Source organism: Triticum aestivum, chromosome 7D, assembly GCF_018294505.1.
Source record: "Triticum aestivum cultivar Chinese Spring chromosome 7D, IWGSC CS RefSeq v2.1, whole genome shotgun sequence".
NCBI lineage: Eukaryota > Viridiplantae > Streptophyta > Magnoliopsida > Poales > Poaceae > Triticum > Triticum aestivum.
In genome coordinates, this window is record NC_057814.1 from 417,994,393 (window position 1) to 418,013,838 (window position 19,446).

General features: G+C 48.8%; 1 protein-coding gene across 3 annotated transcripts; it reads right to left on the minus strand.

Annotated features, from left to right (window-relative positions):
• Positions 1-856: 856 nt before the first annotated feature.
• Positions 857-2,526, minus strand: LOC123165686 (pre-mRNA cleavage factor Im 25 kDa subunit 1). Of its 3 annotated transcripts, none has more exons than XM_044583379.1 (7): positions 2,243-2,526; positions 1,979-2,118; positions 1,811-1,884; positions 1,571-1,657; positions 1,360-1,470; positions 1,198-1,273; positions 857-1,045 (listed from the first exon to the last, which is right to left on the minus strand). In XM_044583379.1, exons 1-6 carry the CDS (start codon positions 2,395-2,397, stop codon positions 1,202-1,204), a joined length of 639 nt encoding a protein of 212 aa, XP_044439314.1. In that variant the 5' UTR covers positions 2,398-2,526; the 3' UTR covers positions 857-1,045; positions 1,198-1,201. The 3 variants fall into 3 exon arrangements, with proteins under 3 accessions (XP_044439314.1, XP_044439313.1, XP_044439312.1); XM_044583378.1 differs by having other exon boundaries at positions 857-1,051; XM_044583377.1 differs by having other exon boundaries at positions 857-1,273.
• Between the last annotated feature and the right edge of the window lie 16,920 nt (positions 2,527-19,446).

Genomic DNA, 19,446 nt, shown 5'->3' on the forward strand with positions numbered 1-19,446 from the left:
GGACACTATAACATGGAGTTGGTAAAACACAATTTCTTGCCTCTCCATGTTGAGGCCACTAGACGACGCAGGGGGCTCTCTCATGATCATGAATTTTTAGTTATGTCCATACTTATTTTTTTGAAACCAAGGCAAAACTTTTGCATGGTCCCATTAATTAAGATGAGTTTACAAACAAGGAAACAAGTGCAAGAACACAAAGCATGACCGCATATGCGGTCAGGGATACATAAGAAACTATTCCCACAGCGTCAAAGATCATAAGTGTTTTCCCCCTTCCCTTCCCTTCCCCATATCACGACCTCGGTCTTGATTTTAAGCAGGATGGAGCCCGACATCGATGAACCTTTCTGAAAAACCCAAGCATTTCTCTCACTGTCTCACGCCAAATCTCTCAGGATACATGCATGACGAACAAAGCCAAACCCTTTCTCTTGTTGTTTTTTATGTTGATCACCAAGTGTCGCCAATCTTTAACCGAGTTAAAGTTGTTCCAATCGGCAATGTTCATGGGCTGCAGCCCCATCCATCTTCTAACCACGTCCCAAATGCGTCTTGCGCATCAAAATATGCGCCGCCGTCTCCAGCTCCCTTTTGCACGATTGGCATAGCCGGCCAATCTCGCCGGTGAAGTTGATCCATAGTCTAAACTCGATCTTAAGTGATGAGCCACGCAAAGAATTTATGCTCTGATGGCGCCCAAATGACTCCCAAATGACTGCATGTTTCATGAGCGAGTTGATGTTGTTCACAAACTAATTCGCACGACAAGCAAACTGATAGTACGATTTTACATGCCTTAGCGAACTAGCTCCAGCTTTTTTTTATCTCAAAAAGGAGGTAAACCCTCGGATCGTGATGTACACACCCAATTTTATTAATTATTAAGCAGAGTATAAAACCAAGGCAACCATAGGCGAACCATTACAAGATATGAAAATAACACCTATGACTAAATCAACCTTTTCCGCAACGACGCCTTCAAGAAGGTATGAATATCCTTGTGCCACCGTCGCCACGTCCGAACGGAGACGGGATGAACTAGCTGCAGCTGGCAAGTACAAACATAGTTTCATTCGCCACAAAAAAAAAAGAGTACAAACATAGTCTTATCTGACAGTCCGTGTACTGTACATTGTTCTACGGCTAACCAAAAATGCAGCCCCTTGTTACAAAAAAAAACCCGACACAAAGCACCTTATCAGTCCCTGACAAGGTTGAAGGAGAACTTGGAGAGCAGATTCGGAACTCCAGATATGATTGGACCATATACCTGTACAAATTACAACTTTTGATCACCTATAAAGACGACAAGAAGAGTTCCGTTTGGTTTAACGACTGAGGAAGCATCCAACAAACCTGAGGATTGTCGTGAATCTGGGACAGAGGCACGGCTAGGAGCTTGAGGTTCCTCGGCACGACGAACTGGCGAGCCATGGGCAGCCTAACCAAGAACAGCTTTACGCATTCCTTTACAGATACAAGAGTCACTTGGCACGGTTAGATTTACAGTTCAGGACGAGGACTAGAGGACTGATCATAGACAAGATACTCTGTTGGAACTGCTTGCCTTGGGTGCACGAGTGTTCGGAGGCGGATATGGAAACGGCCTGGCCTCGAATTCGGATCTCCACCACATGCCAATGCACTCCCCGATCTATAAGGAGCAAATGATGATAGTTAATTTTTACGCGTCATGCTCAGTGTCTACCATCTAGCCCGTGCAAAGACTGCAAAGTCGTTGGAAAAAAGAAAATCTTCCTGCACTGCCACTGCCCATTGGTCAAATAATTCGTACTCCAGTGGTTACCTGCCAGTGGTGGTCGCCGTTTCGATCCGCGGCCGCTAGCTTGCTGGAGAGCTTGCGTTTCAGGCCTTGGACATCTGAAGCACAGTTAAATAACTTGTTACCCCAAAACATACAACACTTCTTGTGGGCAAGAATTGAGGCATGTTTGAGTGATCTTGATGTACGTACCTTGCTCGGCAGGCCTGAGGCGGCCGCCCGGGAGCAGGAAGGAGGAGTTCCTGACTTGCAGGAGCAGCACGTGGGGGTGACCCGAGAGCTCGACCAGCAGGACGCCATGGACGCAGGTCCGGAGCCCGCGAGCCGCGAAGCTGCAGTAAAACGGAACGGAGCAAGCTAAGACGAGAGATCATGGTGACAGTGCGCGGTGGCTAATTACATGAGGCGGAGGGCGCGTCAAAACGCGCACGTGACAAGTGAGATAGTACTACTCACTTGGCCTTGAGGCGGAGGGCGCGGTCGGCGGCAGTCTCGCCGGCGCATGGCCGGGCGTCCCTGGCGCCGAAGTAGTAGCGGCACAGCGGGTAAATCTGCAGCTCCGGCTGCTCCGGCGATCTCTCCTCTTCCACCGGCGCCATCTCCAGCCCCATGTCCACTCGCTCGCCAACGCAACGAAGCAAGCGCGGCCGCCTATACGCCGGTATGGTGCCTGGATTTTGGGTTTGGTGCTCTCTTCTGGGTTCTGGCCGGTCGGGGGAAGAAGGAAGGCGAGGGGAAATAGAGCAAGGTCGGGAACGTGGCGAGGGAGAATGGGTCCTGGCCACGTGGCGCGGCCACACTTTGTCGGCACGTCTCCGTCTCGGTTCCACCGTGACGGCTCAACCGAGCTTCTACGTGTGTAGGCGTGGCACTTCCTTATTGGTCGAGGTGGTCGGTCCAATTGGGAGATCGATGGTGTTTTTTCTTCTTCTGCGAATTGGTGTTTTTCTTTTGCCTGGCTAGGCAACAAAGCAAATGTCCAATGCGTTCCACTCGAGAGAAGAAAAAACCAAGGTCAAATACGTTTGGTCGAAGCCCTGTTCCAGGAAGGGAGATGGTTGCGTCCTCGTAAAAAAAGAAGAAGGGGAAATGTTTGCGTTCGGTGCGCCCGCCGAACTTTCGGCCGGCTCGCACGCCGCGTTGGCCCAATGCGCAAGATGAGCATACGCAGTGGCCCTAAGCGACCGCCTCCTTCCCTACGCGGCTCCATCCCCTACCTCCAGCCGTATTTTCTTTGTTGTGACTGGGCCACCACGAGCTCCATCGCCGGTGCCAGGTGCTCCCTCGCCGGCAGCCAGGGCTCCCATGGCGGTGACCACACGCTGCACCATGGCGGCCGGGATGCTCCTGAGGATGGTGACCGAAGGTGGCCACGGGGGGTCTGCAAACATGCTCGGAGAATGTTTGAACCAGCAAGGAGATGCCATTACAAAACAGTAAGACTCAGCTACCTAGAAGCCACCACGGCGTTTTAAGCCTCTCAGCCGTTGGATTACTCCAGCCTACGATCTGATTGAGCTAGATCGTCCCAGGTCATTCCGCACGCGATCGAGGCGCCATCTTGCGGGCCGCTACTCCGCAGAACGAGCTTCAGTTTCTCTCCACCATCGGGCCGTCAAAGCCCAAGTACTCCCATTTGGTAACAGGCCAGGTCGTCACGTTTGCCCGAACGAACAGCTCCATGACTCATCTGCTCCTTCCTCCGAGATGCGCCGCCGCCGTCGGCGATCTTTTGCCTCGTGTCTGTCTCAGCATAGGTGCAGTCCACCCGCCTTCTACTCTTCCTCCGCATGCCCCTTCTTGAATGTTTTAAATTTCGTGTCTTGCAGGTTTCCACCATAGCGACTGCAGCGGCCGCGCGCGCCGTCGGCGTCCATCACCGGCTGTCAGGGACTGGTGTCTCAGTAGGGTTCTTCGAGAACAAATAAGAGGTTTCAGCAAATTGGGGGTGAGTGAAAACAAGAGAACCAGAGGTGCGTGCTCTCTTGGCCTGATTCTGGTGATGGGAATTATTTCCTTGTGCTTCCTTGATTATGCCGGAAACAACAAAGCCACAAAAATGTTTGGTAGTAATCCTTAATATTCTTAGTGATTGATGCAGTCAGAGAAGGGGAAAGAGAAATAAACTAGAGAAGCAGCGAGATGAGCCAGAAAACAGTCACCCCACTTATATTGGGCATATCCCCCATGGCTTCGGTGAAGACTAGATGCAAGGTCACTATATATTGATAGAGCTTACAAAGTTTTGGGATGCATGCGGTGGTCTGGTCCTTCTTTTAACTTTGTTAGTTTTGTTTTCATTGCAAATTTCCTTCAGCGAGTTATCTCTTTTCAGAAGGCCAGAATTGCGTGGAACTGCAAGGTATTCTATATAGCTTTACATGGTGTCTTGTGATATGTGTGTACCCTCTGAACATCTTTTGATGTTATTAGATTGGAATTATGAATCCATTGAGTCTAACAACCTTGAGGTAAGCTCGTGCATTGGGATATACTAGGGCCAGGTTGTGTTTGTGTTCCTTGCTTACAATTTTGGGTATATTCTTGGTGTATCATGTGCCAAAGATTGTAGCTGACGAATAACTACCTGTTGTTTGACTACATCTTTCAAATTGTTCTTTCCCAGCATCGCTTCTAGCTAGGTACATTTTACTTGCTTAGGCATGTACAGCCATCCCACATTTTGTTGTGCTTATATGGGTAGGCATTGACATCTGCCAAAAATGATGATAATAGGATTGAATTAGCAACAAAGTTGACCCATTTTTCAAATAGTATTGTACTCATGATTGTAAGTAATTGTTTGATATAGTTCTGCGCTCTGTTAATAAAACTGAAATCCATAAAAGGTTCTCTCATGTTGCTTGCTATTGCTGATGGGTGCTCTTATTGCAAACATAATAGGTTAACTTTGTGCATCTGCTTTCGAACATGATTCGACTTTTGCTTATATGTCTGTGTCCATCTTCTACCCAGGTTTCATTGATGTGTTAATTCTCTTCCCCTATCAGCAGGCCAGAAGTTGTCCCTAGAGCTTCAGCATAAGGACTTGGCTTTCCAGGGAGAAAACAGGGCAGCTCTTTTTCTTCTTCTAATTATACTCTTTGTGGCGTGTTTGCTCCAAATCAAGAAGCGAGTATTTTTGTAGCATTTTGGCCAACAATTAATAAGCTACAGTGAAGGCAATATGTGAGGATCAAGCTCCCTGAGTATTTGTTTTAATGATTATGTGCTATTATGCAGACTCTCCAAATTCGTCTATGTAGTGAAGTACAATTAAGGATTTTTTTTATGTTCTATTCGTTCTTTCCTCATGAACGTGCTAAAAAGAAAATGTAATACAACTAATATTTTTCTGCAAGTGGATCAGCTGTATATAAATTAAAGAAATATGGCCAACCATTGACATCGTGCCTCTATAACTCGAGTGATTCAAATGATAGAAATTATAAATTGTCTGTACATTCAATTATTTGCTGGATCAGTTCCTTCACAATGGATGGGCGCGGCAACGCGCGCCTTCATGTTCTAGTGGCTACATGCCGCCATGGCCGGATCCACACACGTATACAAGTGTTGCAATCGTCACCTATAACAGCTTTAATAACCGTTGAAAAAACCTTCAACCATACATATAGAAAAGCTTCAATGGCACTGCACAACAAGGGAAAGCTGCAACCGTAGTTGGATTTTACTACTATGGGCGAAGTTTTTTGCCACATCCATCAAGATGGAGCTGCGACCTCGCGACGGCGGCAACAACGATTTGTTGCAACCATAGTAGGTTTTTGCTACTATGGGCGAAGTTTTTTGCCACATCCATCAAGGTGGAGCTGCGACCTCGCGACGGCGGCAACAACGATTTGTTGCAACCATAGTAGGTTTTTGCTACTACTGCCGAAGGTTTTTGCTACACCCATCAAGGCGGGGTTGCAACCTCGCGACGGCAGCGACGGTGATTTTTGCTGCAAGCATAGTTGGATTTTGCTACTACCGTGAAGTTTTTTGCTACATCCATTCAAACGGCGTTGATTGACTCGCGGCCGTCATCAACGCAATTCCCTGCAGCAAGCATCAACAGCGAGGAGCGGCGTCGGAGCTACAACCGGGAGCAACAACCGTCGTCGTCAGGAGTTGAAACGCGGGTGGAGTTGTTGCATGGGTAGATGCGACGTACGAGGAGGGTGGGGACCGGCGACGAGGAAGGCTGGCGAGGGTTGGGACCGATGACGAGAACAGTCGCCGGAGGGGGCAGGAGGCGCGGCGCCGCGCTCCTGGAGCGAGAGATGCGGATCCAGCCTAACTAACCGAGGAAGAAGAAGCTGGGGCGATTCATTTTTTTTGCACCGCACACATCGGTATGTATGATTTCCAATAAGTTGGTTGCTCGCTCCATTGTTCCGGAGAACGGAGTCTTGGTCATCTTACCCATGAGGCATGGTTCGCACGTGTCAAATGATTCGTAATCAAGAGACTCCAAAAGTCCATCTGCATGGAGCTTCTTCATGCGCTTGACACCAATGTGACCACGGCGGCAGTGCCACAAATATGTGGGACTATCGTTATCAACTTTACATCTTTTGGTATTCACACTATGAATATGTGTAACATCACGTTCGAGATTCATCAAGAATAAACCATTGACCAGTGGGGCATGACCATAAAACATATCTCTCAAATAAATAGAACAACCATTATTCTCGGATTTAAATGAGTAGCCATCTCGAATTAAACGAGATCCAGATACAATGTTCATGCTCAAAGCTGGCACTAAATAACAATTATTAAGGTTTAAAACTAATCCCGTAGGTAGATGCAGAGGTAGCGTGCCGACGGCGATCACATCGACCTTGGAACCTGTAACGCCCACGATGCGGCTATATCTCCCACGTGTCGAGGCACGACTTAGAGGCATAACCGCATAGTGGTTTTGTCGCAAGAAGGGCCATCTTCACACAATCCCATGTAATGAACAAGAATGGGATAAAGAGTTGGCTTACAATCGCCACTTCACACAATACATAAATATTATTCATACATCATCCAAAATACAAGCATATAGACCGACTACGGTCAAAATCCAGATGAAAATAAGACAACCCCAAATGCTAGATCCCCGATCGTCCCAACTGGGCTCCACTACTGATCATCAGGAAAAGACACATAGTAACGACCACGTTCCTCGTCGAACTCCCACTTGAGATCGACGCCATCATCTGCACTGGCATCGTCGGCACCTGCAACTGTTTTGGTAGAATCTGTGAGTCACGGGGACTCAGCAATCTCACACCCGCGAGATCAAGACTATTTAAGCTTATAGGAAAGGATGGTGCAACAAGGTGGAGCTGCAGCGGCAAAAGCATATGTGGTGGCTAACTTGCGCAAATGAGAGCGAGAAGAGAAGCAACGGAACGGTCGTCATCTAGCAATGACCAAGAAGTGATCCTGAACACCTACTTACGTCATTCATAACACAGACCGTGTTCACTTCCCGGACTCCGCCGAGAAGAGACCATCACGGCTACACACGCAGTTGATGTATTTTTAATTGGGTCAAGTGACAAGTTATCTACAACCGGACATTAACAAATTCCCATCTGCCTCATAACCGCGAGCACGGCTTTCGAAAGATAATACCCTGCAGGGGTGTCCCAACTTAGCCCATCATAAGCTCTCACGGTCAACGAAGGATAAACCTTCTCCCGGAAAAACCCGATCAGTCTTGGAATCCCGGTTTACAAGACATCTCGACAATGGTAAAACAAGACCAGCAAAGCCCCCGAATGTGCCGACAAATCCCGATAGGAGCTGCACATATCTCGTTCTCAGGGCACACCGGATAAGTCAAGCTACGAGTAAAACCAGACCTCGAGTTTCCCCGAAGTGGCCCCGCAGGCTGCTCGGTTTGGACCAACACTCGAAGGAGCACTGGCCCGGGGGGTTAAAATAAGATGACCCTCGGGCTCGCGAAAACCCGGGGGAAAAGGCTTAGGCGGCAAATAGTAAAACCAAAGTTGGGCCTTGCTGGAGGAGTTTTATTCAAGGCGAACTGTCAAGGGGGTCCCATAAATCACCCGACCGTGTAAGGAACGCAAACTCAAGGAACATAATCCCGGTATATCAGTAACTAGGGCGGCAAGAGTGGAACAAAACACCAGGCATAAGGCCGAGCCTTCCACCCTTTACCAAATATATATAGATGCATTAATTAAATAAGAGATATTGTGATATCCCAACATATCCATGTTCCGACAAGGAACAACTTCAACTTCACCTGCAACTAGCAACGCTATAAGAGGGGCTGAGCAAAAGCGGTAACTTAGCCAAACAACTGTTTGCTAGGAAAGGATGGTTAGGGCTGACATGGCTAAAATGGGAGATGATATAGCAAGTGATAGGTAGCGGAGCATGACAATAGAGCGAACAACTAGCAAAGCAAAGATAGAAGTGATTTCGAGGGGTGGTCATCTTGCCTGCAAGGTTCTCAGAGTTGTCGAAAGCTTGATCCTCGTAAGCGTACTCGACAGGTTCCTCGTTCACGAACTCGTCTCCCGGCTCTACCCAAGACAAGAACACAAACAAACGGAACCACAATCAACAACGAGAAATGCGCAAGCAACATGATGCAAAACATGTATGATATGCAAGATATGATATGCGATGCAAATGCGTGCTCCGAAAGAAAAAAGATGAACATGGCAGTAACTTGGCAAACCAAGCATGCCACTGGAAAGATGAGGTGATTTCGGTTGAAATCGATATAAAGATCACCGGAATCGGATGCACGGTTTGCAAATGGCAAGCAAAACAAGAATGACACGAATCTGCGATTAACAGCAAGATAGCACTTAAATGCAACAAGCAACAATGCTACAGCACCCCAACATAGCAACAAAGCATATGGCAGTAATCTACAGAGCAATGCACTCACTACAGAGCAATGCATGACAAACCAAGCACACCTACAGCAAGAGGGCATGTTTATGAAGCTAACCATGGTAAGAACAATAGCATAGCATGTAAGGATCAACTACAATAAGCTTGGCAACATTGCATATCATGTTAAAAATCTGCCAGAAATATTTTATAGCAAGAGTAGGGCAAGATTGAGTCATGCTATGGCACTCCATAATTGCAAACAATAGCAGGAATGGATCAAGTACAACTATAGCTACAAAACATCCTTACTGAAAATCTCCAAAATATGCATGGATCTCTCTGTAGCATCAAGTTTACATGGCAACAAAATTACAGCAGACAAAGACTTAGAGAAATCACTGTCCCTGAAATCAGAAATATTACGGGGCCTACTTTGCATGCTTGTGCTAGTCACCACATAGATCACAAAAATAGATGGACTACACCACTGGAAATATGGCATGGCATACTTCAAAACACATGTAGAGCTCATGCTCAAAAGATGCACAGATTAAATGATACAAAAATGACAAATCTCCAAGTTCCGTCAAGAACCAGAGAATAACAGCAACTAGCCCTCTTCCAACAGAGATTTGGGCATCAAGATGACCTCTAATAAACATGGTGCAATTGAACAAAATGAAGAGCATCACAAGGCGAACAATTTTACATATTACACGCGCGAATCGAAGCTACATGCACGGAGTTACGGCAGCACGAACATGAGCAAATGCTGAGAAAAACTGAGGACAGGAAAAAAAGGGCGAGGAGAAAGTCAACGCTCGTTACTGATCGGATCTAGATCGCGAGCTCGAGCTCGGCGATGGCGGCGGCGATGGGGGTCGACGCCGGCGAGGCAGGGACGGCGGGGCCCGGCACCGGCGGCGGGCGGCGCTAGGCGGAGGAGGAGGTGACCGGAGGGGCGAGGAAGGCGGCGGCCTCGGGAGGCGCGTCGGGCGGCGGCGGAGAAGCCCGTGGCGGCGGAGATGGCGGGGCCGGCCGCGCCGGCGAGGGCAGGCGGCGGCGATGGGCACGCGGGGAGAGGCGGGGCGCTCGGGCCCGGTGCGGGGACGGGCGGGCCGGCCTCGGGCCTCGCGGGCCCGCGGCGGCGCGCGGCGGCGGCGACACGTGGCGGCGGCGCAGGCGGGCGGACGTGTCCGTCGGCAGAAGATTTCGTCCGGCGGCGCGCGGTGGAGAAACTAGGGTTTCGTCTGCGATTCCGTTTTCGGGTTGCCCACATATAAATAGGTAGAGGGAGCTAGGAGACTTCAAATGAGGTGCGGTTTTCCTCACACGATCGTGATCGAACGACCTAGAGCATGGAAGAGAGTTTGGTGGGTTTTGGGCTGGTTTTAGAGGGGGGTTTTGCTGAACACTCAAATGGACTTTGCGGATGCCTGGTTAACCGTTGGAGTACCAAACGACCTCCGAATGGAACGAAATTTGACCGGTAGTCTCCGGGTGGTATACTAGGGCCACATGACAAGCCTCGGTCCATTCCGAGAAAGTTTGACACACGCACACGAAAGAAAACAAGAGGGGTGCACCGGAGGAGATAGGAGCGCCGGATTGCAAAACGGACAACGGGGAAAATGCTCGGATGGAAGAGACGAACACGTATGCAAATGCAATGCACATGATGACATGATATGAAAATGCATGACATGACAAAATACAAAACGAAAGACAAAACCCGACAACGGAGGGAATATCATAACACATAGCCGGAAATGGCAAGAGTCGGAGTTACAAATATGGCAAGTTACATGCGGGGTGTTACAACACTCCACCACTACGAGAGGATCTCGTCCCGAGATCTAGGACTGAAAGAACTCCGGATATTCGGAACGGAGATGGTCCTCGCGTTCCCAGGTGGCTTCCCGGTCGGAATGGTGCGACCACTTCACTTTAAGGAATTTGATAGACTTGTTGCGAGTCTTGCGCTCAGTTTCTTCAAGAATAGCAACGGGGTGCTCATGATAAGACAAATCTTCTTGGAGGTCAATCTCTTCGAAGTTGATAGTGCGCTCAGGCGTCTTGAAGCACTTACGGAGCTGTGACACGTGGAACACATCGTGCACGTTCGCGAAGTTGGAAGGAAGCTCAAGTTGATAGGCGAGGTCGCCTCTTTTGCCAATGATCTTGAAAGGACCCACGTATCTAGGGGCAAGCTTCCCTTTGATACCGAAGCGACGAGTGCCTTTCATTGGAGAGACGCGGAGGTAGACATGGTCTCCGATCTCGAAAGCCAAATCACGGTGCTTACTATCATAGTAACTCTTCTGGCGCGATTGCGCGGCTTTGAGATTATCACGGATGACTTTACACATTTCTTCAGCTTCAGTGATTAAGTCATCGCCAAGAAGTTGGCATTCACCAGTCTTTGACCAATTGAGAGGAGTACGGCACTTTCTGCCATAGAGAATCTCGAATGGGGCTTTGCCCGAACTCGCTTGAAAGCTGTTGTTGTAGGAGAATTCAGCATATGGAAGACAATCTTCCCATTTCATGCCAAAGGAAATGACACAAGCCCTGAGCATATCTTCAAGAATTTGATTGACTCGCTCGACTTGGCCACTAGTTTGAGGATGGAAAGCTGTGCTGAAGCGAATATTTGTGCCCATGGCCTTCTGGAAGGAGTCCCAGAACTTAGAGGTGAAGATGCTTCCACGATCAGAAGAAATCAATTGTGGAATGCCGTGCAAGGAGACAATTCTGGAGGTGTAGAGCTCTGCCAGCTGAGCTGCTGTGATGGATTCTTTGATTGGAAGGAAATGAGCCACTTTAGAAAGCTTGTCAATGACAACGAAGATAGCATCATTTCCGCGCTTGGACTTGGGAAAACCAGTCACGAAGTCCATTTCGATATGATCAAACTTCCATTCTGGGATAGCAAGAGATTGGAGGAGGTCAGCTGGTCATTGGTGTTCTGCTTTCACTCTTCGACAGACATCACATTCATTCACGAATTGAGCAATTTCTCGCTTCATTCGAGTCCACCAATACGACTGCTTGAGGTCATGATACATCTTCGTACTTCCAGGATGAATGGAAAGGAGAGAATTGTGCGCCTCGTTCATTATGACTTTCCGTAGATCACCTTTAGGAACCACAATCCGGTCCTCGAAGAACAAAGTGTCTCTGTCATCAATGCGATAGCACTTGTATTTGGAAAGACCCTTATCGATACCACGTTTCACCTTCTTCACCATGGCATCAAGGAGTTGTGCCTCACGAATTTGATCTTCCAAAATAGGAGAGACTATGAGGTTGGCAAAACGCCTTGAGGAACAACTTGGAGATTCAGCTTGCGGAAAGCTTCACAAAGATCCGGTTGGAAAGGCTTGAGAATTAAGCTGTTGCAATAAGCCTTCCTGCTTAAAGCATCTGCAATGACATTTGCTTTGCTTGGAGTATATTCAATACTCGGATTGTACTCTTGAATCATTTCGACCCATCGAGTCTGCCTAAGGTTGAGGTTGGGCTGAGTGAAGATATACTTGAGACTCTTGTGATCGGTGAAAATGTCCACTTGTCTTCCCACAAGAGATGTCTCCACGTTATTAATGCATGGACAACTGCCGCCAACTCAAGATCGTGAGTGGGGTAGTTCTTCTCGTTGGGCTTCAACTGACGAGAGGTATAGGCCACAACTTTCTTCTCTTGCATTAACACAGCACCGAGACCTTGGAGAGAAGCATCACAGAAAACTTCATACGGCTTGGATTCATCAGGAGGAGTCAAGACAGGAGCTGTGACTAGTTTCTCTTTGAGAGTGTTGAAAGCAACGTCACACTCAGGAGACCAGACATATTTCACATGCTTCTGTAGGAGGTTGGAAAGAGGCTTTGCAATCTTGGAGAAATTCTCAACGAATCTTCGGCAATAGCTTGCAAGACCAAGAAAACTGCGGAGCTGCTTGACATTTTGAGGAGGTTCCCAATTCACAACTGCGGACACCTTCTCGGGGTTAACAGCGATGCCCTTGGCAGAGATGATGTGACCAAGGAAAAGAACTTCATCGAGCCAAAACTCACATTTAGAGAACTTCGCATAGAATTGATACTCTCTGAGCTTGTCGAGCACCAATCGCAAATGTTTGGCATGATCCTGCTTATTCTTGGAGAAGACCAAGATATCATCGAGATACACCAGAACGAATTCATTGGTATAGGGGTTGAAGATGAAATTCATCATCCGAGAGAACACTGGAGGAGCATTGACAAGGCCGAAAGACACGACAGTATATTCATAAGAACCAAAGCTTGTTCTGAATGCTGTCTTGGGAATATCTTCTTCACGAATGCGAATCTGATGATAACCCATACGAAGGTCAAGCTTCGAGAATACTTTAGCCCCTTTGAGTTGCTCAAATAGCTCATTGATGTTGGGAAGTGGATACTTGTTCTTGATTGTCTTCTTGTTCAATGGACGGTAGTCGACACAAAGTCGGTCCGTGCCATCCTTCTTCTTGACAAAAAGAACACCACAACCCCATGGAGAAGAACTCGGTCTGATCAAACCCAGACGTTCTTGTTCATCGAGCTGTTTCTTCAATTCCTTCAGCTCGTTAGGTCCAAGCTTGTATGGACGCTTGCAAACGGGTTCAGTGCCAGGCTCTAGTTCGATAACGAACTCAACTGGCCGATGAGGAGGCATACCCGGAAGCTCTTCTGGAAAGACATCTTGATACTCACAAACGACTGGAATTTGAGAGATGGCATTCAATTCGCCCTTCTCATTGAGAGAGAAAAACCGAATGGTTTCATCACGAGCGGCATAGATAATCACATCCTCAGACGAGTGTGTCAATTGAATTTCCCTGGCAGCACAATCAAGTTGAGCCTTGTGCTTAGAAAGCCAGTCCATCCCGAGAATAAGATCAATATCCACGTCACCAAGAACAATTGGAGAAGACTGGACTTTATAGTCGCCCATCTTGATGGAAACATCCGGAACCATCATACTAGAACTCAAACGTTTACCCGGAGAAACGACATTCATGGGTTTACTCAGATGAGAACAAGTGAATTCATGCTTGGCAAAAAACGGTTTTGACATGAAACAAAGAGATGCACCAGTATCAAAAAGAACTTTTGCAGGAATATCATTAACAGGAAGATTACCCATTATCACATCAGTAGATTCCTCCGCTTGAGCTGCATTCATCATGTTCACCTTTGCAGACTTTGGATTATGCTTGACCACTGCATTGCTGGAAGATCTGACAGGAGGAGGAGGAAGACGCCTTTGGTTGAAGCACTTGTTAGCATAGTGACCTTTCTGCTGACATTTGTTGCAAGTCACCTCTGAGAGTGGACGGTGATAAGGAGCATTGGACTTGGGAGCTTGATTCTGAGACTTGTTCTGATAGCCAAAGTTGGAAGAGTTGGAAGAACCATGGCCACCTTTGTTCTTCTGCTGGTAAGGCTGACGAAACGGAGGAGGAGGAGGAGGCAACCAGAACTTCTGTTGCTTAGCTGTCACAAGTGAGGAAGAAGAAGACTGAACTGCGTCTCTGACTCTCTTCTTAGAAGCCTCACACTTGAGCTGAGCAGCCTCTTGCTTCAGTGCCATATTGTAGAATTGATCAAACTGAGTAGGCTCAACAAGAACGAGAGCTAACTGCAGATCCTCTTTAAGGCCACCTCTGAAGTGATAGATCATGCTCTTTCATCAGGAACGTCTTGTTTAGCGAAGCGAGCAAGTTTCTGAAACTGAATGTTGTATTGATACACAGACATGTTGCCTTGCTTGAGATTGCGGAACTCCTCACGCTTGCTCTCAACAACACTTTGTGGAATGTGGTGCGCTTTGAAGTCCCGACAGAAGTCAGTCCAAGTGATCACATGACCTCCTCTGGAATCTTTGTATTGCTGAAACCAATCAGCAGCTTGGTCCTTGAGCTGGAAAGAAGCGAACTTGACATAGTCCTCAGGCCTGACATTGCTACATTCAAAATGCTTGTTGATGTCCACGAGCCAATCATCGGCATCCGTGGCCTCGGCACAGTAGCTGAAAGACTTGGGCTGATTTGCGAGGAACTGGTTGAGAGTGGCGAAGTTAGGCTGATTGTTGCCTTGACCTTGATTGCCTTGCCCTTGAGTACGTTCTTGCAAGAGTTGCAGAATCATCTGAGCATTGGCGTTGGTGGCTGCCATGATTGCTTGCCATGCCTCCGGAAGCGGAGGTGGTGGCGGAGGGTTCGCTTGACTCCCTTCATTGTGATCCGGATTCTGACGCGTTGGCGGAGCCATCCTGAAGAGGGTGACATCCGTTAGCATCTTGATAGACAAATAGATAAGTAGAATCAACGGATAGAAATTGCAACATATAGTCTTCACAATAAACATTCGAACGAAGATGAACGAATGAATTCCGTAGTAAAACATCACACTTCCATAAGTTGAGAAGCCACTTGAAAAAGATATGGAATCAACATATGAATTCGAAGCAACTCGAAACCACAATTGTCGTGGAATTGTCACGGCAGATGTCCTTGGGCTAGGACTTAGTCGTGGAGCCATCGCAACGAGGAAGCTTGAAGGGGTTATGCGGGACAAGGAACACGAGGGTTTATACTGGTTCGGCCCCTTACGGTGAAGGTAAAAGCCTACGTCCAGTTCGAGGTGTTATTGATTAGGGTTACAATCGCCAGGGAGCTAAACAGCTATGCCGGCTCTCGAGAGATCGTTGTCGCCCTTAAACTGCTGCCGGGTCGTCCCTTTATATAGGGAGGCTGACGCCTAGCAGCCCTTAGAGTCCCGGCCGGCTCATAAGAGTGTCCGGCTCGGACTCTAAACCATACTTGCCTTACACTACAAGTCTACTATAACAATGATTGTAACTACGGGCTTTAAGCTATATCCGGGTCTCAGCCCATCTCTGGCCCATTATCTGAAACTTAGCTCCGGGCTTCTGGTAATGATCCTTAGAGTAACCCGGCCCTCCTAGCGGGTGACCCCCAGGTCTATATCCTCAACATTAGGCCCCAGATTGACTTGAGCCGGCTCGTGTCAATCTTCAGCTCTGCAGACAGAAAAATTCTCCGGCTTACCATTCATGTGAAGGTCATAACCCGGAGTGACGTCATCCTCTGACTCCGGATAATCCGCCGTGACGTCATCCTCCATTAAGTCGTTTTTTTTACTCCGCCAGATCCGCAACGGATCTTGCTTTTACTGTCTTTGCGAAAATCGAGGCGCCGTGAGGGGAGATAACCACGCCGTGGCCTCCTTGAATCCCGCGCACTTATGACTCGGCCTATAAATAGGCCGGCCGCGGCACTCTCTTCTCACATTCTCCTTCTTTCTTCCTCGCGCTGCCGTTCCTCTGCCCGAACTTCTGCCGCCGCCGCCGCCGTCGCGCCCCTGATCTTCACCGACCCGGCCGCTGATCACCCTGACCGGACCAGATATACAGCGGCGACCTTCGCTCTTCCTCAACTCCGTGAGTCTTCCCTGCCTTGCTAGAACAAATCTGTGGTAGTGGTTCATCCCGTGTTCTTCGCGTTCTTCACCATTGCCGCGAGTTTCGGTAACCCCTGTAGCCACTGCCCCCGTTGATCTTAACTCTTCACAGACCCTTTGCGGTAACTGTTCAAGATCATTCTAATCTGCAAAAAATCCTCTTTTTCACCACTAAAAAACCATGTTCCACCTTAAGAACTTCTCCTGTTTCTGTTCCTTTAGGTCTAGAAAATTTTCATCTTGCCCAACCATTTTGATCCGAAAAAGTTACTGTGATGTATGAAATCTGTTTTACCACACTTAGTAAAAACTGCAACCCTTGAATCTTGGCAGCTTATGCTTCCGACTTAAAGAAAACACGCGCCGTAGAACGTTCCGGTTAAAGAGAACATGCTCCGTAGAATCCTCCGACTTAACTGCAGTAAGCCGTAGATGACCAACTTATCCTGAAAACTCCGACGGCTTAGATAATTCACCGTATCAATATATATCATTAGTTCCCTTCATAAGCCGTCACTGTAGTTTGAATGGTAAATTCCGGCTTATAATTAACCCGGACACTTTCCTCTTCATCATAGATCACTAACCGTCACCATGCCTCCCAAGGCTCCCATCACTTGTAACTGGATGAGATCCAGCGTCACCGAAGAGACCCTGGCCAACTTTGTTAAGTCCGGATATCTGCCCAGGAAGGAAGTGATGTCCTACCGTGCCCCTGACCCGTCCGAAGAGAGACCTCAGCCGAGGGACGGGGAGGTAGTGATCTTTGCAGACCATATGAGCCGGGGCTTCGCACCGCCCGGCTCAAAATTCTTCCGGGACGTGCTCAACTTTTTTGACCTTCGGCCTCAGGATATAGGACCCAATTCCGTATCCAACATCTGCAACTTCCAAGTTTTTTGTGAAGTATATCTTGGAGAAGAGCCGAGTCTGCTGCTCTTCAGAGAGCTTTTTTATTTAAACCGCCAAACCGAGTGCGCAAACGGCCCAAGTCTGGAGTTAGGCGGCATCTCCATCCAACGGCGCAGGGACTGCCTATTTCCTTACGCAGAACCGCCAAGTCACCCCAAGGACTGGAATATGACTTGGTTCTACTGCCAAGACACGTCCCCGGCTGACGAAAGCCCGCTGCCCGGCTTTCGCCCAACGCGCCTGGAGCCGACTCATCCGCTATCCGACAAGCTGTCTGCCGCGGAACGCCAGCCTCTGCTTCCAACGATCAATAAGATCAAGGCCCTGCTAGGCAACGGTCTGAACGGAATAGACCTGGTCCGGGTCTGGATCTCTTGGCGGGTGATCCCGTTGAGCCGCCACCTCGGCTTAATGTGTGAGTACACCGGGCGAAAGGATGACCCGCAGAGGCACAGTCGCAATGATCTTCCAGAAGACGTTGCTAAAGAAGAGACCAAGGCTCTGCTAAACGAGAGCCTGGCAGACTGTGGAAGAACCGGGCTAGCCCTGTTCTGCAAGACCAATCCAGCCCCAGCGGTAAGCCGCTGACTTTAACCTTTCCATTTTATTTTACCGTTCATCTTACTAAGAACTCATTACTGTATTTCTCAGGCTGATGATAAATTCTGGCGGGTCAAGTATGACCATGAAGCGGCCAAGAAGGCCAGGAAGGCGAAGAAAGCCGCCAAGAAAGCCGCCCCTCGCAAGAAGGGCAGCAGACCCACTGCTTCGGAGCTAATGCAGTTAAGCGATAGCTCCGAGTCAGAGGTAACCCTTAAACCTTTTAAATTCTTGCTGTATATGTTGTCTGATGCTGTCCGCCTTATCAACACTTGCCTATTGACAGGATGACACCGGCGCCAGTAACCCGGTGGTGGAAGAGGTAACATCACTTTCCTCCGGCTCGGAGCCTTCACCACAGCTGAAAGTCCGAAGGGTAACCCGGAAAGTAAGCTTTTCCCATCCATTAGCTCACCGAGACCCTCAATTTCTTTTGAAGCAGCAGGTTCACGAGAGCCGGCGTCACACCCGGGCCCGCAAGGACACCGACCTCTCCACCGGGTTACCCGACGCAACGAGGAAACGCCGCACTGAGGTTTTTTCTCACCTGTACCCTTTTCATCCGTTGGCGGGTGTCATCCGTCAGCCACTCAACTCTTCTGACTCCAATTACCAGGAGACCTCCCCCTCTTCGGGTGACTCCATGCAGTCAAGTCTGCCGGCCTTCAAGACTGCCCCCGGGTAATAACAATCTCCTTACATTATCTGCCTGTACTTACCCTTTGTATGCCTAACACTTCTGCCTTTTCAGTGCCCAGGCAAAGCTCACCAAAAGAGCAAAGAAGACAAGGTCAGCCGGAGTGCCAGACTTGCCTGAGCCGGAGACGACGGCTCAAGAGCCACCAGCCGCCTCCGCCCCCGAAGCCACCATTCCCATGGACACGGCGCCTGAAGCCCCTGCCCCGAGCACCAAGAGAACAACTGAACCATCAGCTAACCCGGAGGCATCCGACTCAGCCCCACCGGCTAACGACCCGGACGTGGTAATTACCCGGACGGAGTACGTTGAGCCGGGGAGGCCAACCGCACTGGCCCAATGCTCCGTGAAGGGGGAGCTGCTGCGACCTCATCGGGCGAATCTGGATCTCTCGGGCTACACCGATTTAAGCATTGGAGAGCTTGTCTCAGGCTACATCGGCCAAGTTCACAAGAACCGAGACGTCGAGATCGCCATGGTCAACCAGATTCAACAGAAGTCTGAGGTAACCTTCTGCTGTTTTCTTACTTTCTGCGTAGTGATCCTTGTCATCCTAGCCCCCAAGTCTAGGACTTATACTTGAATATGTTGTAGACTTAGAGTCCGGTTTACGGAACTGAGCCGGCCGTGCATAGATAGATACGTTCAATATGCATTAGCCCCCAAGTGCCAAGTGTCTTTGCTGGGAAAGCACTTGGGACTTTATAGAATGACTGTCAATAACCCAGAAACATATGCAGGCTACTGGCAAGAAATTTGAGTCGGACCTTGAGGGTCTCAAGAGCCGGTTAAAAACTCAAGAGATGGAGACCCGGAAGGCGAATGCCAAGTTTGTCTCCAGCATCGCTGCTCGGGAGAAATTGAGGACTGAATTCAACGCTGAGCGGAAGGCCTGGGCTGAGGAGAAAGCTGCACTGGTGACCCGGGCAGAACAGGCGGAGAAGGCCCTCACTGAGAAGACCGCTGAGCTCTCTGGGTTAAAGCGCCAAGTGTCCCAAATGGTAGCTGCCATCTTCGGTAAGTCGCCTCACCGGCTTTCATTCACGTTGGAATGTTTACATCTC

Bases quoted from the DNA above. Each gene is read 5' to 3' on its own strand.
- LOC123165686 (XM_044583379.1), bottom strand. From the start codon at position 2,397: ATGGGGCTGGAGATGGCGCCGGTGGAAGAGGAGAGATCGCCGGAGCAG. The intron at 2,119-2,242 runs GTGAGTAGTACT...GTTTTACTGCAG, and splicing joins GCCCTCCGCCTCAAGGCCAA to CTTCGCGGCTCGCGGGCTCC. The intron at 1,471-1,570 runs GCAAGCAGTTCC...GTATCTGTAAAG, and splicing joins CGAACACTCGTGCACCCAAG to GAATGCGTAAAGCTGTTCTT.